This window comes from Pleurodeles waltl, chromosome 2_2 (genome assembly GCF_031143425.1).
Source record: "Pleurodeles waltl isolate 20211129_DDA chromosome 2_2, aPleWal1.hap1.20221129, whole genome shotgun sequence".
In the NCBI taxonomy this organism is placed as follows: Eukaryota; Metazoa; Chordata; class Amphibia; order Caudata; family Salamandridae; genus Pleurodeles; species Pleurodeles waltl.
In genome coordinates this window covers 647,735,784-647,756,336 of record NC_090439.1, presented here as the reverse complement: position 1 = coordinate 647,756,336, position 20,553 = coordinate 647,735,784, and the positions used below count along the sequence as shown (strand labels likewise).

General features: G+C 39.7%; 1 protein-coding gene across 2 annotated transcripts in view; it reads left to right on the top strand.

Moving 5' to 3' along the window:
• PLAG1 (PLAG1 zinc finger) overlaps positions 1-14,249 on the top strand; it is a 222,014-nt gene extending 207,765 nt beyond the window's left edge. For both annotated transcript variants that reach the window (XM_069220201.1, XM_069220202.1), the window contains 2 exons: positions 6,790-7,148; positions 7,553-14,249. In XM_069220201.1, the coding sequence (XP_069076302.1) occupies positions 6,907-7,148; positions 7,553-8,813 (1,503 nt within the window). In that variant the 5' untranslated portion in view covers positions 6,790-6,906 and the 3' untranslated portion in view covers positions 8,814-14,249. The remainder of the gene's footprint in view (positions 1-6,789; positions 7,149-7,552) is intronic.
• The last annotated feature ends 6,304 nt before the right edge of the window (positions 14,250-20,553 follow it).

Here is a 20,553-nt window from a genome sequence, read left to right as displayed (position 1 = left end):
CAACCTCGCCGAGACCAATGGATCTCCAACTGCACGGACGCTCTTGCATCCATCAAAACTCATAAACATCACAAAACCAACAACCAGACCTCCTTAAACATGGAAGATCACCGGGACTTCAAAAGATACAGCAAACAGCTGGAAAGGAAGTAGGGAACCAATCACCATGTCAACGCAATATCAACCTACATGGCTGCCCTCAGGCATTACCACCACCTTCTGAAAATTCCCAATAGAAGATCCGTCACAGGTCAGATCAAAGCTTATTCCAACAACAAAAATATATTTGGTACCATCAAGGAATTAACCTCCCCAGGTGCTACAACAAACTCCACTCCCAGGAACTCTGCGATGACCTGCGATTACCTTTCAGACTGCTTCAGCAACAAAATTAAGAAGATCTACAATAACTTTGAAAAGCAACCAAACCCAGGGAACATGATCAGCAAACTACACACCCACCACACGGACAGATACCTAACAAACTGGAAACACTCACAGAGGAAGACACCACCTCGATCATAAAGACTGTCCATTCCATGGCCCCCACAAAGTCTGCAACTTTCCCCGAGGAGTGGAAGCATGCTGCAGTCACTGCCCTCCTTAAAAAAACTATTGGCTGACCCTCAACAAACTGAACAACTTCTGACACATCTCCTTACTACTATACCTAGCAAAGGTGAAGAAGAAAGCAGTCAGCCAGCAACTTACCAACCACCTGGAACTTGAGGAGAAACCACTGCCCTCATACTGCTAGATCTCTTGGCACCATTTAACACTGTGTCACACTACAGACTTATCAACAGATTGCACATGACAGGCATCCAGGATCTAGCCCTCGATTGCATATGCTCTTTTGCCACATGGAGAACACAGTGAGCCAGACTCCAACACACACATTCAAACCTAAGGACTTGATCCGTGGAGTCCTTAAAGGATCATCACTCAGCCTCATCCTGTTCAGCATTTACATGATACCACACACTGATGCCATTAGATCTCACAGCATCTCCACCATCTCCTATGCCGAACCATATCTAACTTCACCAAATGCATGATCTGCATAACAGAATGGATAAGAATTATCTGCCTGAAACGCAATACAAACAAAACAAGTGCTGCTCTTCCACAACAAGAACTCCCCTTAGGACTCCACCACGTGCCCTTCAGAGCTCGTTCCTACACCATCACCCTCTGACCACGTACTTCCTGGATTCTGCCAGCAGCTGAAGGCCTGGCTCTTCAACTAACTCCCAGCAGATGACCTTCACACCTGCTCTAGTGCCTGGATGCTCCTCAGGTGGTAAGTCATGCTTCACAAATCCAGATTCTTCAAAGAAGGATCACTGCAATGACTTCTGGATGCATAGTGCGTGGACAGTTTCCACTTTGATCCTCCGATGGGTCACGAGGTGGAGTGTATTTTTCATAGTCTTGTAACAGATATATCCTTTTAGTGACCTCCCATTATCACTTTCCTCATTCTCAAGTTTGTAGCAACATCTAGCTGGCCTATAAGCTATGTCGGAGCCTTGCTCCTAGTCGCTGAAATCCACCTCTACCTCTGTGCCCAGGATTTGAAATGGCAAGAGCTGAGACATTCAATGTTGAATGCAAACAGGATACTTCAACTTCCACAGACACCAGAAAAGCAAAATCTGTTACTTGTAGGGTTGTCAACGGAGTATTCTTATTTGACAACGGAGTGGCCATCGTCAGTGTGACTAAGGTGTTTGCTGGTTATGTAGCCATCGCAGGAGGAGCTGTCAAAAAGGGTAGTTTCCTTTGCGACAATGGTTTGGTTGGGAGGACAGATAGGGTTCGGCAAAGCTGGATTTCCTTGCTATTTTGTTTGTAGGTTAGCCACTGCCTTTTTCAATGCCTTTTCTGTTGAGGTTTTGTTTTGCTCTTCATTGAGGTGAAAACTGGTGCTTATGTGGTAAACTCCAGCCTAAGGTGCATCCCTTTTAGAGGAGGGAATCTTTTTCCTTTTGAGGAGATAAAAAGCCAGCCGTGGTCACCTGCCCTTTAAAGGTTTTGAAGGAAACATCTTTGCAAATTTTACAATGAAAAGAGTTTGTGAAAATGGTAAAGATCCTCTGTGCACTGATTGTATGGAGCAGTGGTTCCCAACCTGTGGTCCGGGGACCCCTGGGGGTCCGCAAAGCCTTCTCAGGGGGTCCGCGAGAGCCTAGAAAATTAAAAAATATTAGCAAATATTGACAAATTAGGTCCACAGCTTCCAGTAATGACTCAGGCGGGGGTCCCCAGATTCCCATGATGATTCAGTGGGGGTCCCTGGGTTCCATTAATGTTAAAGTGGGGGTCCACAGAAAGCAAAAGGTTGGGAACCACTGGTATGGAGCATCTAAGTAAATCTTCTTTTTTCCGCTGTCTGGACAGTATTTGAAGAGAGATTTTTTTTTGCTTTATCTGCCATGGCATCAGATAAAAATGTCCCCCTTGGACCAGATGATAGTAAGATATAACACCCCCAAAACAATTCACAATTGGGTGTATCTGAGGCTAGGGCTGGCTGACTTCTTGGGAAGAGTAGATTGAGGTCAAAATCCAGGACTACTAGGGTTTGAGATGGCAAAGATCATACTTCTTCAGAGAGATGCCCTCGAACTTGACGTGTGATAAAAATCTGAGCTGTAGTGCTATTAGAGGGAGTATAGACCTCAGCACTTCCACCTTATTGGCTTAAGTTTGAGTTGGATGTGTTACTAAACAAGCAGCACCCTTGTTGGGCCTATGGCTATTTTAACACTGTTTACTGCTATTCTAAAATGACCAGGGAATCCCAACCTGATGAAAAGATGTTGGGATTCGCTATAAGGAACCGCCCTGGGTTCTGATGTTTATCTCATAAATTCCATGTAAAGACCTTTCCTCGGATTAGTGGTAAAAACACAATCAGGAGGCATCTCGTTTGGGGTAAAATGGGAGTAAGGGTGAAAAGGGAGATGACACTATTGCTCTGTAGAGGTGGAACTGGGTAAGAAGGACTTGTTTCAATTATTATCTTGCTTCAGCTGGGATCTGGCAATATTTATAATGCACATCAACGTGTGTTCTACTTAAGGTGATAGACAATAATATACAAATGTAGACCGGCTGAGTAACACTTACCCGATCCCTTCAGTCTGACAGCAATTAAATACCAGCAAATACTAGGAAACGTCCCAAGACCCTGAAGGTACCAGATAGAGGAAAACTGTTTCAAACGCAGCATAAGATGTAGGTTTTCAAGATTCGGTGTGTCAGATGAGGAGCTCTAACTCCAAACTGGTAAAGAAGCGTGAAATCAAGGGTGTAGGACACTAAGTCGTCATTGCATTGTGCAGAAAGCCAAACTAACATGCAGTGGCCTGTCTCTACATATATGGACCCAGAAGTAAGTACAGTTGCCCTCACTGTCTGTCCCGTTACAGAAATAACCAACACTGCCTCCTGGAGTTGGAGTGTCCCAGCCGCCAAGAACCTTTCTTCCACATTCTCTAGCCTGCCTTACTTCCAGTGACTACGTAAGCTTCAATGCTTTTTAAGATGGCACATCTTCAATTTTATTATAGTCGTAACTACACTACTCCCTTTCGACAGCGGCCCCCACACCGACTTCCCAGAAGGCTAAGTAGCGAACCTAGCATAAAGGCCCACCTCAAACAAGGGGTATTTACAAAAACAGCCAGGTCCCAGGGACGTTTGGATGCATCCTAGCACCTCCAGGATTTAAGATATTTTATGGAGCCCTTCGTATCCTAGAATCTAAAATGGCTTCAACCTCATTCACTTCTTTACATGTGTGGGCAGCTCATCCAATGTATCAGAAAAGATCAAGATATTTTCAAGGTATATCAACACATAATGATCTAAAATGTCTCGAATATGTTGGCTAAATGCTGAAATCCGTAAGTGCGTTGCAGTGACCGAATCGCATAGCCAAATGCTGAAAATAGCAATACGTTGTGTTAAATGTTGTGCTTTTGTTTAAAGGGTTAACTGAATCAGGGTGTCTGGAGTAGCATGTATGTTCACCACAAGAGAACGCGCATCCTTTACATTTTCCTCTATGCATAGTAAAATGCTACAGGAGCAGCTTAATCAGTCCACCCACCTGCACTTTTTAATTGATACAAATGGCTTATTTATTGCATCATATCATTGGAACATTTGTGTATCTTCAGTGAGTATGGGCTGGCTATATGGCCTGCTTTTTCACCAAATATGTTGGTGAGTTGTTTTAAGAATTCTACAAACTGCTTTAGCCAAGAACTGATCTCATTTATTAAAGCAGAATCCCAGAATGATGTCTCTTTAGTTAAATAGGATCAGCTAAAGTTAATCTTCTTTTGAAAATTTGAAAGGTTTTCTAGGGCTGCCAAATGAGTTGACATAATACTTGCACCACCTTCCTTACTAGGACTCTTTGGAAACCCTTTAGTGCTAGAGGTGGACTGTGTGCAGTTCACAACAGTCCTGGAAGGGCAGGTACCATGATTCAGTGGTTGATTTAAAGTGTGAAGCAAAAAAACATGTTCTTGTCTAACGACCTCTAGGTCGTCTTTAATCTTGGTGGTTGTCTGTGCCATTACATGCAGAGGATTAACATCAGAATTAATACTGAGGGGAAAACATTGTTTTGGGCCTATCAAACTGTTGGTCTAAATATCCCAGCTTGATTCTGATGTTCATCCCACTATTCTGGGATTTTTGTAGTAACAAACAGCTGAAATATATCTTGCTTGGGTAAAAAAAAGGTGCAGGCAAGAAGGAAATTATTCAATTGGACCCTTGTTCACCTAACAGGCAATAATTTACAGAGCGCCTAAATAACACTTTGCTCATTCTTTCAGTCTGACCGTAGTCAGGAGCCCAGCAAACAACAGGAAACCCACTACAAACTCGAACAAACCAGACTGGTGAAGTGTGGTCTAAATAGAGCAATAAAAAAATTAGGCGCTCAAGACATGGGGCCAGATGTACACTGCTTTTTCCTGGTCACAAACGGCCTTATTCACATATTGGGGCTGTTTGCAACCAGGAAAAAAAGCATTTCTGGATGTACAGACCCCATTTTACGATACAGTAATCCATTACCGAATCACAAAATGTTATTGCGAATCGCTATTAGGAAGGGGTGTGCCAAGGGTGCCCCTTCTTAATAACAAGTTGCAGGGCCTTGTAAGATTGTTTTGCAACCATGAATGCTGTCGCAAAACAACTGCAGTTACCACCAACTTTGTGGTATCTCATTCGCAAATGGGAAGGAGTCCCATCAGGACCCCTTCCCCTTTGTGAATGCAAGCAAAAATATTTCTTCAGAGCAGGAAGTGGTCCCCCCGACCACTGCCTACTCTGAAAAAATGAAAAGAAAACTTTTCATTTCGGGCTGCATGAATTTTTTTTTTAAAAAAAATGCTTTATTTAAAAAGCATTCACCGACATGGTAATCACCGGTGCCCTATCCAGTATATTGGGTTTCAAAACCTCTGCTTCCAATCCAAATGGCAGTTGTGGCATGAGTGAAAAGGCATTTCCCCTGTACTTTTAGACAGGGTACTTTTCCTGACATCTGGTAGACATTCTCCACCTATGAGAGGCAAGCATACCCTTGAACTGAAGGAAGAAACATCAAGTTGGTGTCAGGAAAGGGCATCTCAACAAAGAGACCTAGAGTGTCCAGTATGGGGCATATGCAGACAGTTGACCATGTTTCCTCAGTCCAGCTACTGCCCTGCACCACCATGATTCCTAAACCACCATCATTATCAGTGCATTTGAATAATTAGATGTTTTCTGATGTTTTGCAACCTAGATGCTCCTAAACCCTTTTTTATTTTTATTTTGCTTTCCTTGCCTATTGCAATGACAATGTTGTCACAGCTACAAAATCCTTTGCATCCATGCTACATGGATAATACAATTATAATTGTTTTGCCACATTCAAGGAGTAGCAATAAAGATCACCATACCATATGGTAGGGTAAAATATATCCTCTCTACTCACTATGCCCTCCAGTGGGAAAAGTGCAGAGCACACACTCCTTATACAATTAAGATTCTTTGGTAATGGTAACGATGTTTAAGTTCTTCTGGAGAAAACTAATGTTTAGTGGTAAGTAATGCCTTCTGTTTGTAAGCTTTTTTTTATGCAATTGACATGTACTTTTTAAGTTCCTAGCTACCATTAATTTCGGGTCAGTATGTGTCTTTCAGATTTTTTCATATTGTTCTTTAGACTTATTTTTAAAAGTGGTTTCTTTTGTTTGATTTGTGTAAAACGTACAATTTGAAAAATTGAATGTTTGATATTTCATTACGTAAACAGCTTTAGCTCCTCTAGGCAACCTTTGTTGTCTATTAATAGTGGTTTCAGTCTGGTTCCTGTACTCAAAGGGTCTTAGCTTATCACCACAGTGGACAACTGACGTTCTTCGTCCTGAATAATGAACACTTTCTTCGTGAAGGCCTGTGAAGGATATGAAATGCTTTAGTGTTATATAACCCACACACATTTTTACAGAGCTCCATGTAAAATAATGCACCGTGAATGTGACAAAATAGCTCACATGTACAACAATGGACTTTTAAAGTATTTGCTGATCCATTGATGAAGAACAATGCAGTGTTGACTCCGGTGCTAACATCATAAAATTTCAAATGTAAGGTGAAAATAGCTAAAGATTAATCTATGGATTTAATTGATTATAGAAGGTGCGTATTACAGTTAAACAAATTAAAGTTAAGTTTGGTTACAAAAGAGTTTTCTTTTCTTTTTTCCAGTCCCTTTTTGGTTTCTTTTTCGACCTCATGAAACTTGAGAAGCCATCTTCCGCTAAACCATTTGGTGGAGTTGGGCAATTTCCAAGTGCCCAACAAGAAGGCCTGATTTAGGTTGAGATGGCCACTGTCATTCCTGGTGACTTGTCAGAAGTAAGAGATACACAGAAAACCTCATCAGGGAAACGGAAGCGTGGTGAAACCAAACCAAGAAAAAACTTTACTTGCCAACTGTGTGACAAGGCCTTTAACAGTGTTGAAAAACTAAAGGTTCATTCATACTCTCACACGGGTGAGAGGCCCTACAAGTGCACGCAGCAGGACTGTACCAAGGCCTTTGTTTCCAAATACAAATTACTAAGGTAATATGCTCTTTTATCCTTTAATGTTATTTTATTTACTTCAATGAATGTGTCAAGGATATTTCAATTAAGTGATGTAGGTCCTCTAATTTGCTGTCCTACCAATTTGTCTTAAATTTTTAATATTAAATTGTTACATTAATCTGAAAAAAGCGTAATTACATGGAAAGGTTGAGTTTCTGTGGATAGATATTTATAATGATAAAATTAAATTTAATACACAAACAAAAATGTTTCAATTTAAAGATGTCTAGCTTTTTGGTCATAAGTGTAATCAGTATATGTTATATTATAATGTCACTTTTCACAGGGTATGAATTAAATGAAGATTTTGTTGAGTTTAGTTTAAAAAAAAGGTATTTTATATTGAAATAATTGCTTACAGACTGTATCTGTGTTCAAAGGCATATGGCTACCCATTCTCCAGAGAAAACGCACAAGTGTAACTACTGTGAGAAAATGTTCCACCGAAAGGACCACCTAAAAAATCATCTACATACTCATGACCCCAATAAAGAAGCCTTTAAGTGTGAAGAATGTGGAAAAAACTACAATACCAAGATCGGATTTAAGCGTCACTTGGCTTTACATGCTGCAACAAGTGGTGACCTTACTTGTAAGGTATGTTTGCTGACTTTTGAAAGCACAGTAGTGTTGCTGGAGCACCTCAAGTCTCATGCAGGCAAGTCTTCAAATGGAATAAAAGAAAAAAAGCACCAGTGTGAACATTGTGATCGTCGATTTTACACACGAAAAGATGTCCGTCGACATATGGTGGTACATACTGGAAGAAAGGACTTCCTGTGCCAGTATTGTGCACAGAGATTTGGACGTAAGGATCACTTAACTCGTCATATGAAAAAAAGTCATAACCAAGAACTTCTGAAAGTCAAAACTGAACCAGTGGATTTTTTAGATCCGTTCACATGCAATATGTCTGTGCCTATAAAGGATGAACTACTTCCAGTGATTCCTTTACCTTCAAGTGAGATGATATCAAAACCCTTCACAAATGCACTACAGTTGAATCTCTACAATAGCCAAATTCAGTCCATGCATAGTTCAGCATCTGGTCACCAGATGGTCAGCACGCCTATCCCATTGGGCATGACATGCCCCTTAGATATGGACTCTGTTCACCATTCACACCAACTGTCTCTGAAATACCCACTCAGTTCTACCTCATACCCAATGTCTATGACAGAAAAAGAACAGCAATTAAAGGGGGAAATAGAAAATTACTTAATGGAATTGCAAAGTGGTGTGCATTTGTCCCAGGACTCTCAAGCATCATTACCAAAAATAGGGATGAATTCTCAAGGGGAGTCCCTAGATGATAGCTCTGCAGATGTGTGCCTCTCAAAAAGCTCTGTTTCCATTAGTGAACCTCTTAATACACCTCCAATAGACTTCTCACAGTTGTTCAATTTTATACCAGGTAATGGCCCATCATATAATACACCTATTTCAATTGCAAATCTAGGAATGAACTTCACTCAGGAGGAGGCCCATTCATCTATGACGTCAGTCCCACAACAAGTGCAGGATGTTCAGGATCCAGGGAGCAATATATATTTTGGGTCTCTGCACTCATTGTCCTCTGCTTTCACAAACAGTCTAAGCACAGCCACCACCTTGCCACGATTTCATCAGGCTTTCCAGTAGAATATGTATGTAAAGCTTACTTTATACAAACTGAACTTGTAGGGTTGCCTTACATGAAAACTAAGCTAGTGCCAACTACATGACATTGTAAAACCTCGTAAATGAATTGTTCTAGTCTCATTATGCCAGTAAGACATCGAACAATTTTAAGTTTCTCAATTATTTTTGACATTGTGTGTAACAATTTTCATCTTGGTTTATGCTGTTTGAAATGTGTATTTTTTCCGCTCCACTAATCTTTTTGCCCTTATATTATTTATATATATATATATATATATATATATATATATATATATATATATATATATATATATATATATAAAACACCACTTATTTTGTAGGTAATGTGAAAGTTTCTGAATGAATCAGCTTTGTGGCAAGGTGTGTTTCAGAACCACATTACTCAATATTACAATATTAAAAGACATTCACCACACTTCTGTTAAATTACTTTGTAGACAGGTCACAAGTTTGCCATAATCACTTTAAAGTTAAAAAGTAGGCTGAGGAATTTTCTGTTCGCTGAGGAAAATATGTATGTTTCATATTAGAAGATATTTGTTTTTAAAATGAATTGTTAATGGCTTTCTAATGCCAATATTTCATGTCACGTACCTCTACCATATAAGGGCATTCCCAATAAGCATATAATTAAAAGTAATTTTCCCAGTAGGTGAAGAATTTAGGGCTAAACTCATGGCTCATAAAATTTGTTTTTTTCTTTTCAATTATTCTCTGTTATTTGTCCCCTTTTTCAAACTTTTATGTAACAATAGAGCCAAAACACTGCATATGAATCCTCAGATTGGTATTGCCCAGTTAGTAGACTTCAGTCTTTTCCATCAGTTACAGCCCAGTGATGGGGAAAAACAGTTATTGGTCTCTCTGATATTTTCCAGTTTAACAGTAATTATTAAGGTTATTATTTTATTTATTCTGTTTTTGAAACTGAACTCAATAACACATTTTTTTTTTAGTCAAGGTGCTCAAAAATCCTTGGTACGTGTGGACTTTAACCATGTAATCCAACACCCAAGTAGTGGGTTGGAAGATATGTTCCCATTCCAAAATTCAAGTCAAGGCTCTTAGGAGTAAAGTAAAAGCATTTTGCTTACGTGACTTTACGTTTGACAAACTGCATTTCTTTTTAATCATACTCTTGCCTAACAAGTGTAACTACTTGATACTGAAAAGAAAACACAAATTGTTTAACATTATATTATAGCTGTTCTCTTAAGCCATTTGTTGCAAGCACTAATTAAATAAAACATCTATTCTGGAATGTTTAACCCTAATTGGAATAGCATGGTTACCGTAGACTTTGCAAAATTGAGAGCTGCTTCCAAATTTTGGGATTTCTTGTGTTTTTCGCAGAAATACATTAGTGTAGTTTTATGTTTGTCATTGAAAAATAAATTCATGTACTTAACTGTGTTTTAGAGGCATTAAAAAAGGAAATTCGTAGGAAGGTTAAAAAGCTGTTGCAAAGTATAGAAAATGTTTATAACATTTTTGATGTAGAGCGTGGAACTACCTATGGTAGTTACTTTGTTGGATGACCATTGTCTGTGGAAATGTACATATCCAATTTGTATGCACTATGTCAAGTTGTTGGCATTCACAAATTGTGCATAACTCTAGTTGCTGAAAATGTAAAAATGACAACATCCAGTGCGTGCATCACTGTATTTAATACACAAACATTTTTTTAGCTGTGCCCAATGGCTGTGTAATATAGTTTCTGTGAAACATTTCACGTGTACCTGCCATTCAGTTTATTGTTCAGTATTACTTTCATCACTAAATGTAAACTGCCATGGACGTAGAGTAATATCCATTTAGTTGAAGGTTGATATGTGCTTATAGTGAGTCAAACATATTTTAATTAGACATGCTGGAATCATTGTTTATTTTTGATCAGATAGTGAATTGAAAATGAAATGGACCTAGCTGGTATTTGTGCTCCTGAAATTATTTTAATAGTCTGCCTTTGGTGAGGATACTATTAATAAATTAACTGGTTCCTTGGTTTTATCAATGTATGTTGATAAACAGGGTGAATGTCTATTATATCTTGTCATAGGCTGTTCGACAGGGTGTAGGGTGTAGCATCTGGAGGACTATTCTTTTATGAAGAGTTAAGATAAAGACTAATGGAATAATACCATACTCCCTCTTGACATAGGGGTCCATGTTCCCACTTGAGTTTTACAATTATGTTACTACACAAGAGGTGCTGTAAGTTGGAACTCTACTTCAGGCACATCTGCTGCCAAATTCTATTTGTCACAGACTAATCAAGGGTACCCCCCTCATTCCAACCAACTTGTAACTTTCTAAGAGTAACAAAGTATTCTAAAGTGGCTGCAAGATAACATTTTTGGCCTAAAGTAACATGACTGAAACAAATCACACTCTGCTATGTATATGTAACCTACCAAGTAGTCTGACTTATACAAGTCTGTTATTTGTCAGTTTGTTTCAATTGGACTTGGTGATTATGTTTAAAAAAAATAAGAAGAAGTATTTTTTAATTAATATGATGTGGCCATATGTGTCGTCATAGTGCCTGTTTTGTGGGGCAAGAACGCAGAGTTTTTTTAACCATAAATAATATATATCTACTTAGAAAATTAACTACATTTGTTGATGGTGACTTCTAAATGCAACATTGACATTTGCATTCTACTACATTAGACATATACTGGCAGATAAATCAATTTACTGCCCTGTTTGTATACTTTGTAAAAATAATTTATGTATTGCCCACTATGAAACAATCAGAAGTCATTTATATGAGCTACAAAGCTTGTATTTGGCCTCACATATTACACACCACTTCTCTTTTACTGTTTGTTTTTATAGAACAATATTATTGCTTGTGCTTTCAAAACAAAATGTTTGCAGAATTTTGTAGACTAGAGTGAATTAATGTTCATGTAGACAGTAGTAATTTTAAAAAATCATATACTGATTAAAACATGAGCCACAGCAGATTGCTATTTAAAGTTATAATGAATGTTAAGAGTACATATTTTCTAGATCCTTTGTCTAGTAAGAAACATGTATCAAAGGCCAATATTTTTTTACAATAAGGTTTGATAACCCTCTAATACAATTATTGCAAAATATAGCACTTTGAGAAATAAAGTAAACCTTTTAAGAATGTGATTCTTGGAGGGTATGCTGTTTATTACAGAATAGATTATTGATTGTGTTTCAAGTACCATTAGGGCACTTGTGTGCAGGGTATTGTTATAATGCTCTGTTAAAAATGCAAAAATGTACATTTCACTTTGAACAGGTACAGCATTTTACAGTATCTTCTTTTCAATTTGCTACATTGCACAGAACCAGTAAGTCTTCATAAAAAATGTTATAGTGACTTTTTTTTTTAGTAGTTTAAATTTTTTAACACATGCATTTTCCTGCTCTGAGTCCACAATTCAGTATGCAGTAAGTAATAGAGCACTTCTCCCTATTAATGTCAGTTTTGAGCTTGCACAGTTCCAAACTGAACACTACGTACTTTGCTGAAATAGAGCCTGAACACTTATGCAGATATACAGAAACACCAAGGGCCATAATTGTGCAATAACCATTACCTTTGCTTCTGTAACTTGATTGCTATGCAGTACAACCTTTGGTTTGAGAGGCAGCTACGCATTATTTTAAGATTGCCTCATGCATAGTCCAAATCGGACCCTAAAGCCTTTCAAATAGCAGTTAAATGGGAAATCTGTGAGTTTCAATCTACTTTTTCAAAAAGAAAACTTCATCAAAAATCAAATCGCTGATATTTCTAAATATACTAACTCACATTATTCAAATGTTTGGTCTTACATAATTTCTTTATTTGTTTGAGTAATTCATGTCCTTGCTTTTTACAAGGACGTCAAAAATAGTTTACAAGGTGCGATATTCAGACTAGTTATAGTTGATTTATGTGTGAGGAACAACAACATCCATGGCATCCAGTTGCAAAGACCTTTCAGTTCTTGATTTATTTTTAATGTCTAGTATTGTGGCCAGGTTCAAATGGGAATACACCATATTGCAAAATAAATACATCCTGTGACATTACCCGCACTTTGAATTAAGGGTCCAAGATTAGGCCAAGGTAATGGATGTGTAAGGTACAATAGCTTCATCTTTGTAATGTTAAACAGCGCCCTTTTGAAACGCCATTGTTTGACACGTTATTAAGAATTTTTCATAAAGAGATGCTGCTGTTTTAAATCCGTTACTTTGTTTCTTTGCATGATTTGTCTTGTACACTGGGTAGCAATCAGCCCAAGTTATTTTTCTGTGTCCATAAAAAGACGGTTAGTTACTTTTTAAGGATAGTGTAGTAGAGGCTCAGCTGCCCATCCAGTTTCTTCAAAGTATAAAGGACATGCCACATATTCAGCAGAAATATAATTAGCTAGTCGAAGGAAACTTCAAGTTAACTAAACTATATTTGGAGAAACATCCCACAGTGCACATATCAAACCTTTTTTAGAAGGTGGTGTCTTTAGATACGTCATCTTGCCTTCATAATGGCACTGACCTATTGCTAATCATTTGTAAACAATTTTCAGTAGGTTTTTGTGGTACCGCTAAACCCTTATAAATGTTATTTTCTCAAAAGCACTCCTGCAATACTATTTTATAGGTTCGTCATGCTGCTAATGTAACTTGGGACAGAACTAATCTCACGGTGCTACCATCCTTCTCGTTCAAATGTATTTTCAGCAACAGAAAACACGTTTTGGATTGATAGATGATTTACACTTTGAAACTGTGACTTAATTTGCCATTGAACCTTTCTTACCATCTTAATGTATTCAAACAACCTTACTAAAGGAAATATTGGGTTGTAAAAATGTTGAATGAAAAAGTCCATGTTCCCTTTAGGAGACAAGATTATGAAATGAAAAAAGCGAGCTGTTTTATATAGTGTGGAGTGAAGAACATGCTGTATGCTAAATAGAGCTCTTTAAATTTAAGCACACAATTGGAATTTGTTGGGGAAAATGGATGATCACATCTTTCTTTAATTGTTGGTATTGCATTTTAGGCATTGGGAAACCATGGCTGGGTTTTAAACCCTTCAATTATACTTTTTCAGTCATAGTAGGGAGAACTGCATTCCAGACTGAATTTTGTAAATCCTTCTTGCATTTAAAATGGCTTTCCGCGATATGAAAAAATGTGTTGCTTATCTTGTCATATATGTACTTGCAATGTATTCACAAACTACTGTTGTATATGTAAAAAATATAGACAAAGATTGCGTATATATTTTTTGTATAAGCTCTGTAAAATAGCAGTCACATGAAGCTGCAGCTCAATTTCATTTTCCACATTACATCCAAAGAAACAGACTATTTATTTTTCAGGTACCCTGTTATAAACAATACTTTGCTGCTATTAAACGATAGTGCTGCAGCTTCTCGTGGCCTACAGTGTTATTTTCTGTACAAAAGTATGTGAACTCCACAAAAATATATTAATAAAATTTATGGAATGGTTCTAGAAAAATGAGTGAACTGCTGACTAAGATGTTAATAGAAAACGTGGGCCTTTTTAGAACACAAACATACTTGCTTTGTGTCCTATATGCTTTGTGATTCTTTCATGTTATAGTGTGTGCTTTGTAGTCTTTTGTTTCATTTCATTCATAGGATCAAGATAAAGCGGGATGGATCAATAATTTAAAAAAAATGACAAAGAAAAGTGTAGCTGGTACGCAGTCCATGCAGTGCAGAATTGCTTGTCACTCCAACAACAGGAAACGTTTAAGGTATGAAAACCAATTTGCCCACCAGTCAAAAGGTGATTCTTAAATATGAAGGCCATGAACGAACTGGCCATTGTTGTACTGTGGCAGGTTCCCTTGTCGGCTAAAGGATAGTCATTCATAATCCAATCCTGAAAGTCCCCATGGCCCAGTCAAGCCACAGACCCTTGCCAGTGCCCGCACCCTGCCTGTGGCCTGCTTGCTACCCTACACAATGCACAATCTCTTCAGATGTTGACTATAGCAGGAGTGGTAGTAGAGGGATCTCCACAAAAATGAAAGTACAGCAGAGGAAGATGAAAGTGCAGGCTTCTATCTACATCTGCAGCAGCCTACTAAGCATCTGTCACTCAGGCCAGATGTAGACACCAGTCACTGCAACTCCGATTGCGTGCAGACCTAGGTACCCATTATGACAATGGTCCTTCTTGGAAGCATGGCTTGAGAAGGGGAAGAGAGCAGGATGGGAATTAGGGTAGTTAGCTTATTTGCAAGGTTACTTTCATTAAAGTTGGTCATTACCCAGGAAATTTGGTTTCTTGCATTGTCAATGTTATGTTTACTATGACTCTGGTACCAAATTGGGGACAGACCGTGCGTGGGAGGTGGTGAGTTAAGGTTGGTTGCGCAGTTCTTTGGTTGGTTGTTAAAATATCTACTGTGATCTGTAGCAGTTATCCATCCTGCATTATGCTGCACTGAGTCATGTTTGCAAAATCTGTGGCTGGAGGGGTACTCTATGAGGTACTTACTTTCTGTGTTAAGATCTGCATTAGTGGTCGCTGTTGTATGCCGTATATGTTGAAGGTGTACCTAATTAAAAACAATAAATACATCTTTAACTAGACAGTGGTGCTGTGTACACTTAGGCATTGTGGATTCTTCTATGCTTTACACACTCGCGTCGACACAGTTTTAAGCATAGTATTTTCCACACTGGCACAATGCAGAAATGTTCATAGCATCATGTGATTTTCCTACTAGACCAGTATAGATACTAGCATCATACACAACATGTAACCTAATTAAACACTCTTATGTCTGAGGCTTAAGCGTCAGACATTGGAATTATTTGTGTCTTCCATGCTCTAAACTAAAGTTCTTGTATCCTGGGCAGAACCCGGACACAGTAAACTCTCTCTTGTTACAATGAGCAGAACAAGTATTTGTGCGAATTAATTATCATTTATGACACAGTTGCATTTTGAGCAGCACTCTGATGTTATTCCTGTGAGACTATCCTATTTAGAGTTAAACAATTATCACTACAAAAGTAACAGTAGTGTGCATTGTATATTGTCACATAATTAAACACTGGTATTATCTTAAACTGAAATATACAAAGAAGTGATGGATAGAATGCTAGAAAAAATCTAAGCCACTGTGAAGTACTCTGGCCATGCCCAAAATCAATTGTTACTTGCACACTGAGCCACCTAATTTAGGACCCAGCCATATGCAAACAGCCTCTAACCTGCTCTTGTCATAACAGTCCACCATAAACTGCCAGACCAGGTCCTCCTTGAACCAAAAAAGCCCTGATTAGAACTTTTGAGTCAGGTGTAACTTGGTATGAGTTGGAAGTTCAAATCTCTGAGGAAGAAGTCTATGCTGGAGTTGATGATGAGAGGGTGCGGGCAAAGTCTGTAATGGCACTGGTGAAGTTTGTGCATGGTCCTGGTGGTCTGTAGATAAGGTTTCCACTCAGGCTGAAGTTGGCTGTGATGCTCAATTTAATGTGAGTTGTTTCATGCTGCTGGTGGATGCGTCCGTGAAGACAGAGTAGCTGTTGGCATCCTTGAAAATGATGGCAACTCTGTCTCCATGCTTCTGTTGACAGCAGTGAGGGTGGTTGTAGCGATATCAGTGGCTAATGCTGGGTACAGCCAGGTTTCAGCAGGTCTGGGGCATGGTCCTGGTGAGTAAGCAGGTGTTGAGGAGCATGCAAGAGATGCAGAGTGTTGTATGGGTGTTGGCTAGCCCATTTGATGGTAAAAGTGGGTTGCATGGTGCTGTTGGTGCAAACGCGGTGATTGTTGGGTGGAGGATGCATGAGAAATTGCAGGACGCGCAGAATGCTCCATTATTTTGCAGTACGGCAGCAATACGGTAAGGAGCAGCCAGGTTTGGGAGCATGCATGGTCATGGCGTAGCAGGGATGGGTAGGAGGAGGACTTGGGTTCCTGGCGCTGGATGCAGGTCATGAATGGGCATCAACGGGCTTGTCTTTAGTGTGTCTTTGGCACTCCAGTCATTTAGTAGTCCTTGTGGGGACCATAGGACACTCAGATTGGAATGGGGTACGGGAAGCAGGAGAGTGCAGGAAAATATGTAAGGGGTGCGCAGGGGGCAGAAAGAGGGAAACAAGTGTTAAAGGACCCAGGAAAGGGAGGAGCAAAAGAAACAGGTAGAAAATTAGCAAAAGAGGTTAAAGAAAACAGGCACAAAAAGCAAAAAGGCAAAGAAAATGGGCAAAAAAGTAAACAATGTTAGAAAAAGCAAAAGTTAAAAAGCAGAAAGAGCAAAAGTAAAGAAAATTGGACAAAAAGGGCAAAAGAAACCAAACGGGCAAAAATAGCTAAAGTGGCCAAAAAGGAGAGCCGAAAAGGAGCAAACAAAATAAGAGAAATGGGCAGAAAGTGCAAAGAGGCAAAGAAAACAGGCAAGCATGAGCGAGAGTAAGAGTGAGAAGCAAACCAGGAGAAATGAGAGAGACTAATGAGCAAAACAGCACAGGGACAAGCAAGATGAGATAGAACATCAGAGGCAAAATAAACCAAGATATGAAAACAATTGCAGTAAAAGGCCAAAGAGCAAAGTTGAGGGAGAAGAGAGACTGAGGAAGGTGTGACCCTTGGACACACACAAGGTGGAGCTTAGGGTGGCACTTGCTCAATCCTAAGTGCTCAACTGATACTGCAAGTTACAGAACACGGGGTCATTTGGTTGGAACAAATAGCAGGGCAACCTGGTTATATAACAGACTGTAGGGATATCTCATGTACATTTTAGAAGGTGTATACATTTGGGCAACATGTAGTAACATAAGTGACACAAGGGGAGAATGTTGAGCAGTGTCCTCCACCTCCAAAACAGCAGATGCAATGCCCTGTTCAACAATAAAAAAAAACAGCTTTAGGCAGAATCGAAAAACAGGTGCTGATCTGTAGTCATGTTGATCTTTTCTATTAGCTGCTCGTTCACCATGGCAAGAAAATAAGTTACTTACCTGTAACTGTGGTTCTCCAGTATTGGTATCTTTCATAGATTCACATGCTTGAATCATTCCCCGTCGTCGAAGTGGGAGTCCCACGTTACATAGAAAGCAATAAATAGAGAATTTTTTTTCATTTTTTTTTTCATTGAAGTCAATAGGAAAAAACACATTCAATTGTACAACTATCAGCCTCTTTGGAAAAAGCCCAAACTTCAGCCAATCAGGAGTGACCACCCCTTTAGAATCCTCAGCACAGAGGCTCAGTCTCTCAGATTTCTCCGCACTAGTGATTACAGGAAAGCCAAAAAAGGTGAGCCTCTCTGGGGAGGGGGGTGGGTCGCATGTGAATCTATGAAAGATACCAATACTGGAAAACCACAGTTACAGGTAAGTAACTTCTTTTCTTCTCCAGTATTGGGGTATCTTTCATAGATTCACATGCTTAAATCTGAGTAGCCAGCAGTTGGAAAAAATGTTTGAGTTCTGAAACAGCAAAAGCATGCCTGTGCATAATTCATGCTATATGGACTCCTATAGGTAATTAACATTTGTCAATCAACCGTTTAAAATATTACATATATAAATATATATATATATCTACACATAGATATATTAACATGAAAATATCATTCTGACAATACGTAGAGGATGGAGGGTAAGAGGTTATTGGCTCACCTTATGCAAATAAATTACGTAACACTGCTTGTCCTACTGCGGCATCCATTCTGTCCGTAGCTTCCAGGCAGTAGTGCTGGGTAAAGGTGTGAGCACGTGTCCATGTTGCTGCTCTGCAGATCTGGCTCAGAGGGACTCCTGCAAATAGAGCTGCCTAAGTGGATACCGCTCTGGTGGAGTGCGCTCTGACACTGTATGATAACGGCTTCCCTGCCAACTGGTGGCATAACTGTATGGCAGAAGAGATCCAGCGCGCTATGGTCTGCTTAGTAACGGCTTTGCCTTTATTGACCCTTCCATAACTGATAAACAGTTGTTCAGATTTACGGAAGTTGCTTGTTCTTTGTATATAAAATTTTAAACAGCGTTTAATGTCCAGAGAATGTAATGCGCGCTCCGCTGCAGTTTGTGGATTTGGAAAAAAAATTCTCAGAACCACCGGCTCATTTAAATGAAAAGACGATGGAACCTTAGGTATACATTTTGGATTAGTTCTCAAAATGACCACCTCTGGTTTGAATTGGAGGAAAGGTGGAGAGATTGTGAAAGCTTGGATATCGCTAACCCTCTTCGCTGACGTCAAGGCCAGAAGGAGGGCGGTTTTAAAAGAAATTAATTTGAGGTCCACTTTATGAATGGACTCAAAAGGATGTTTCATTAACTGGGAGAGCACAATATTCAAATGCCACCGAGGTGAAGGACGGTGAATCGGCGGAAACATCCTGAACAAACCCTTAAGAAATTGTTTTATTATTCTGGATGACCATAAAGAAGGTGACTGAGACGTTCGTCGGAAACGGGATATGGCAGCCAGGTGCACTCTAATAGACGAATGCGAAAGGCCGGATTTAGCTAAATGCAATAGATATGGCAGAATCTGTTCAGGAGAGGACCTTAGAGGATGAACGTTGGAAGTTGAGCACCATAAGCAAAACCTCTTCCACTTGAACTTATACGTCCGGTTTGTAGACTGAGCCCTGGCACAGGCAAGTACCTCCCTGCAATCTGGAGGGATATCTAGGCCGTCGAATTCATAGAATTCAGGAGCCAGGCTGATAAACGAAGAGACGTCGGGTTGGGATGACGTACCTGACCCTGATTCGTTGTTAACAAGTCCGGTAGTGTCTTCAGTCGAACGTGAGGCTGCTCCGAGAGTAATAGAAGTTCTGTGAACCAGAACTGTCGTGGCCATCTGGGAGAAATTAATAGAAGTCTGCATGGTTCCCTCTTCATCTTCTGCAGAAGTCTCGGGATGAGTGGAAGCGGGGGGAAAGCGTATGCATAAATCCCTGACCATCTGATCAAAAACGCATTCCCCTTTGATCCCTTCTGCGGTCGCCAGCTTGCGAAGTGTTGGCATTTCTTGTTGTCTCTGGTCGCGAACAGATCCAGATTGGGTTTGCCCCAACGACGAAAGACAGTCGAGAACTGACTGATTGAGTTCCCACTCGTGGCAGCTGGTTCGAGTCCTGCTTAAGGCATCTGCCCAGGTGTTGGTGATCCCCGGAGATGTTCTGCTCTGATGGATATTCGATGTTGAATTACCCAATGCCACAGCTTCTGCGTCACTAGCGATAATGCTTGAGATCTTGTGCCCCCCTGTTTGTTGATGTAATGCATGACTGTGGTATTGTCTGTTCAAGACTGAAGAATCCCTGATGTTTGTGAGGAATGATTTGAGTGCCAAGGCAACCGCCCTTAACTCCAATACGTTTATGTGAAGAGTCGACTCCTGAGTGGACCATTTCCCTCTCACTGAAAGATCCTACAAATGAGCACCCCATCCCTCTAGGGATGCATCTGTTGTTATAATGTGCATCGTCTTGTCCTTCAGAAATGATAGACCTTCTGAGACGAGGGGAGTATCCTTCCACCATTTGAGAGCTTGTCTTGCTGATGGGGTTATTCGAATTACATCGTCGAAAGAACCTTCTATTTGTTTCCATTGATTGTCTAACTGCTGTTGAAGTGTCCTCATGTGCAGACGACAGTTTTCTATCAATGGAATGCAAGACGAAAGCATCCCCAGAAAAGACTTGTAAGTCCGCACAGAAGCGGACTTT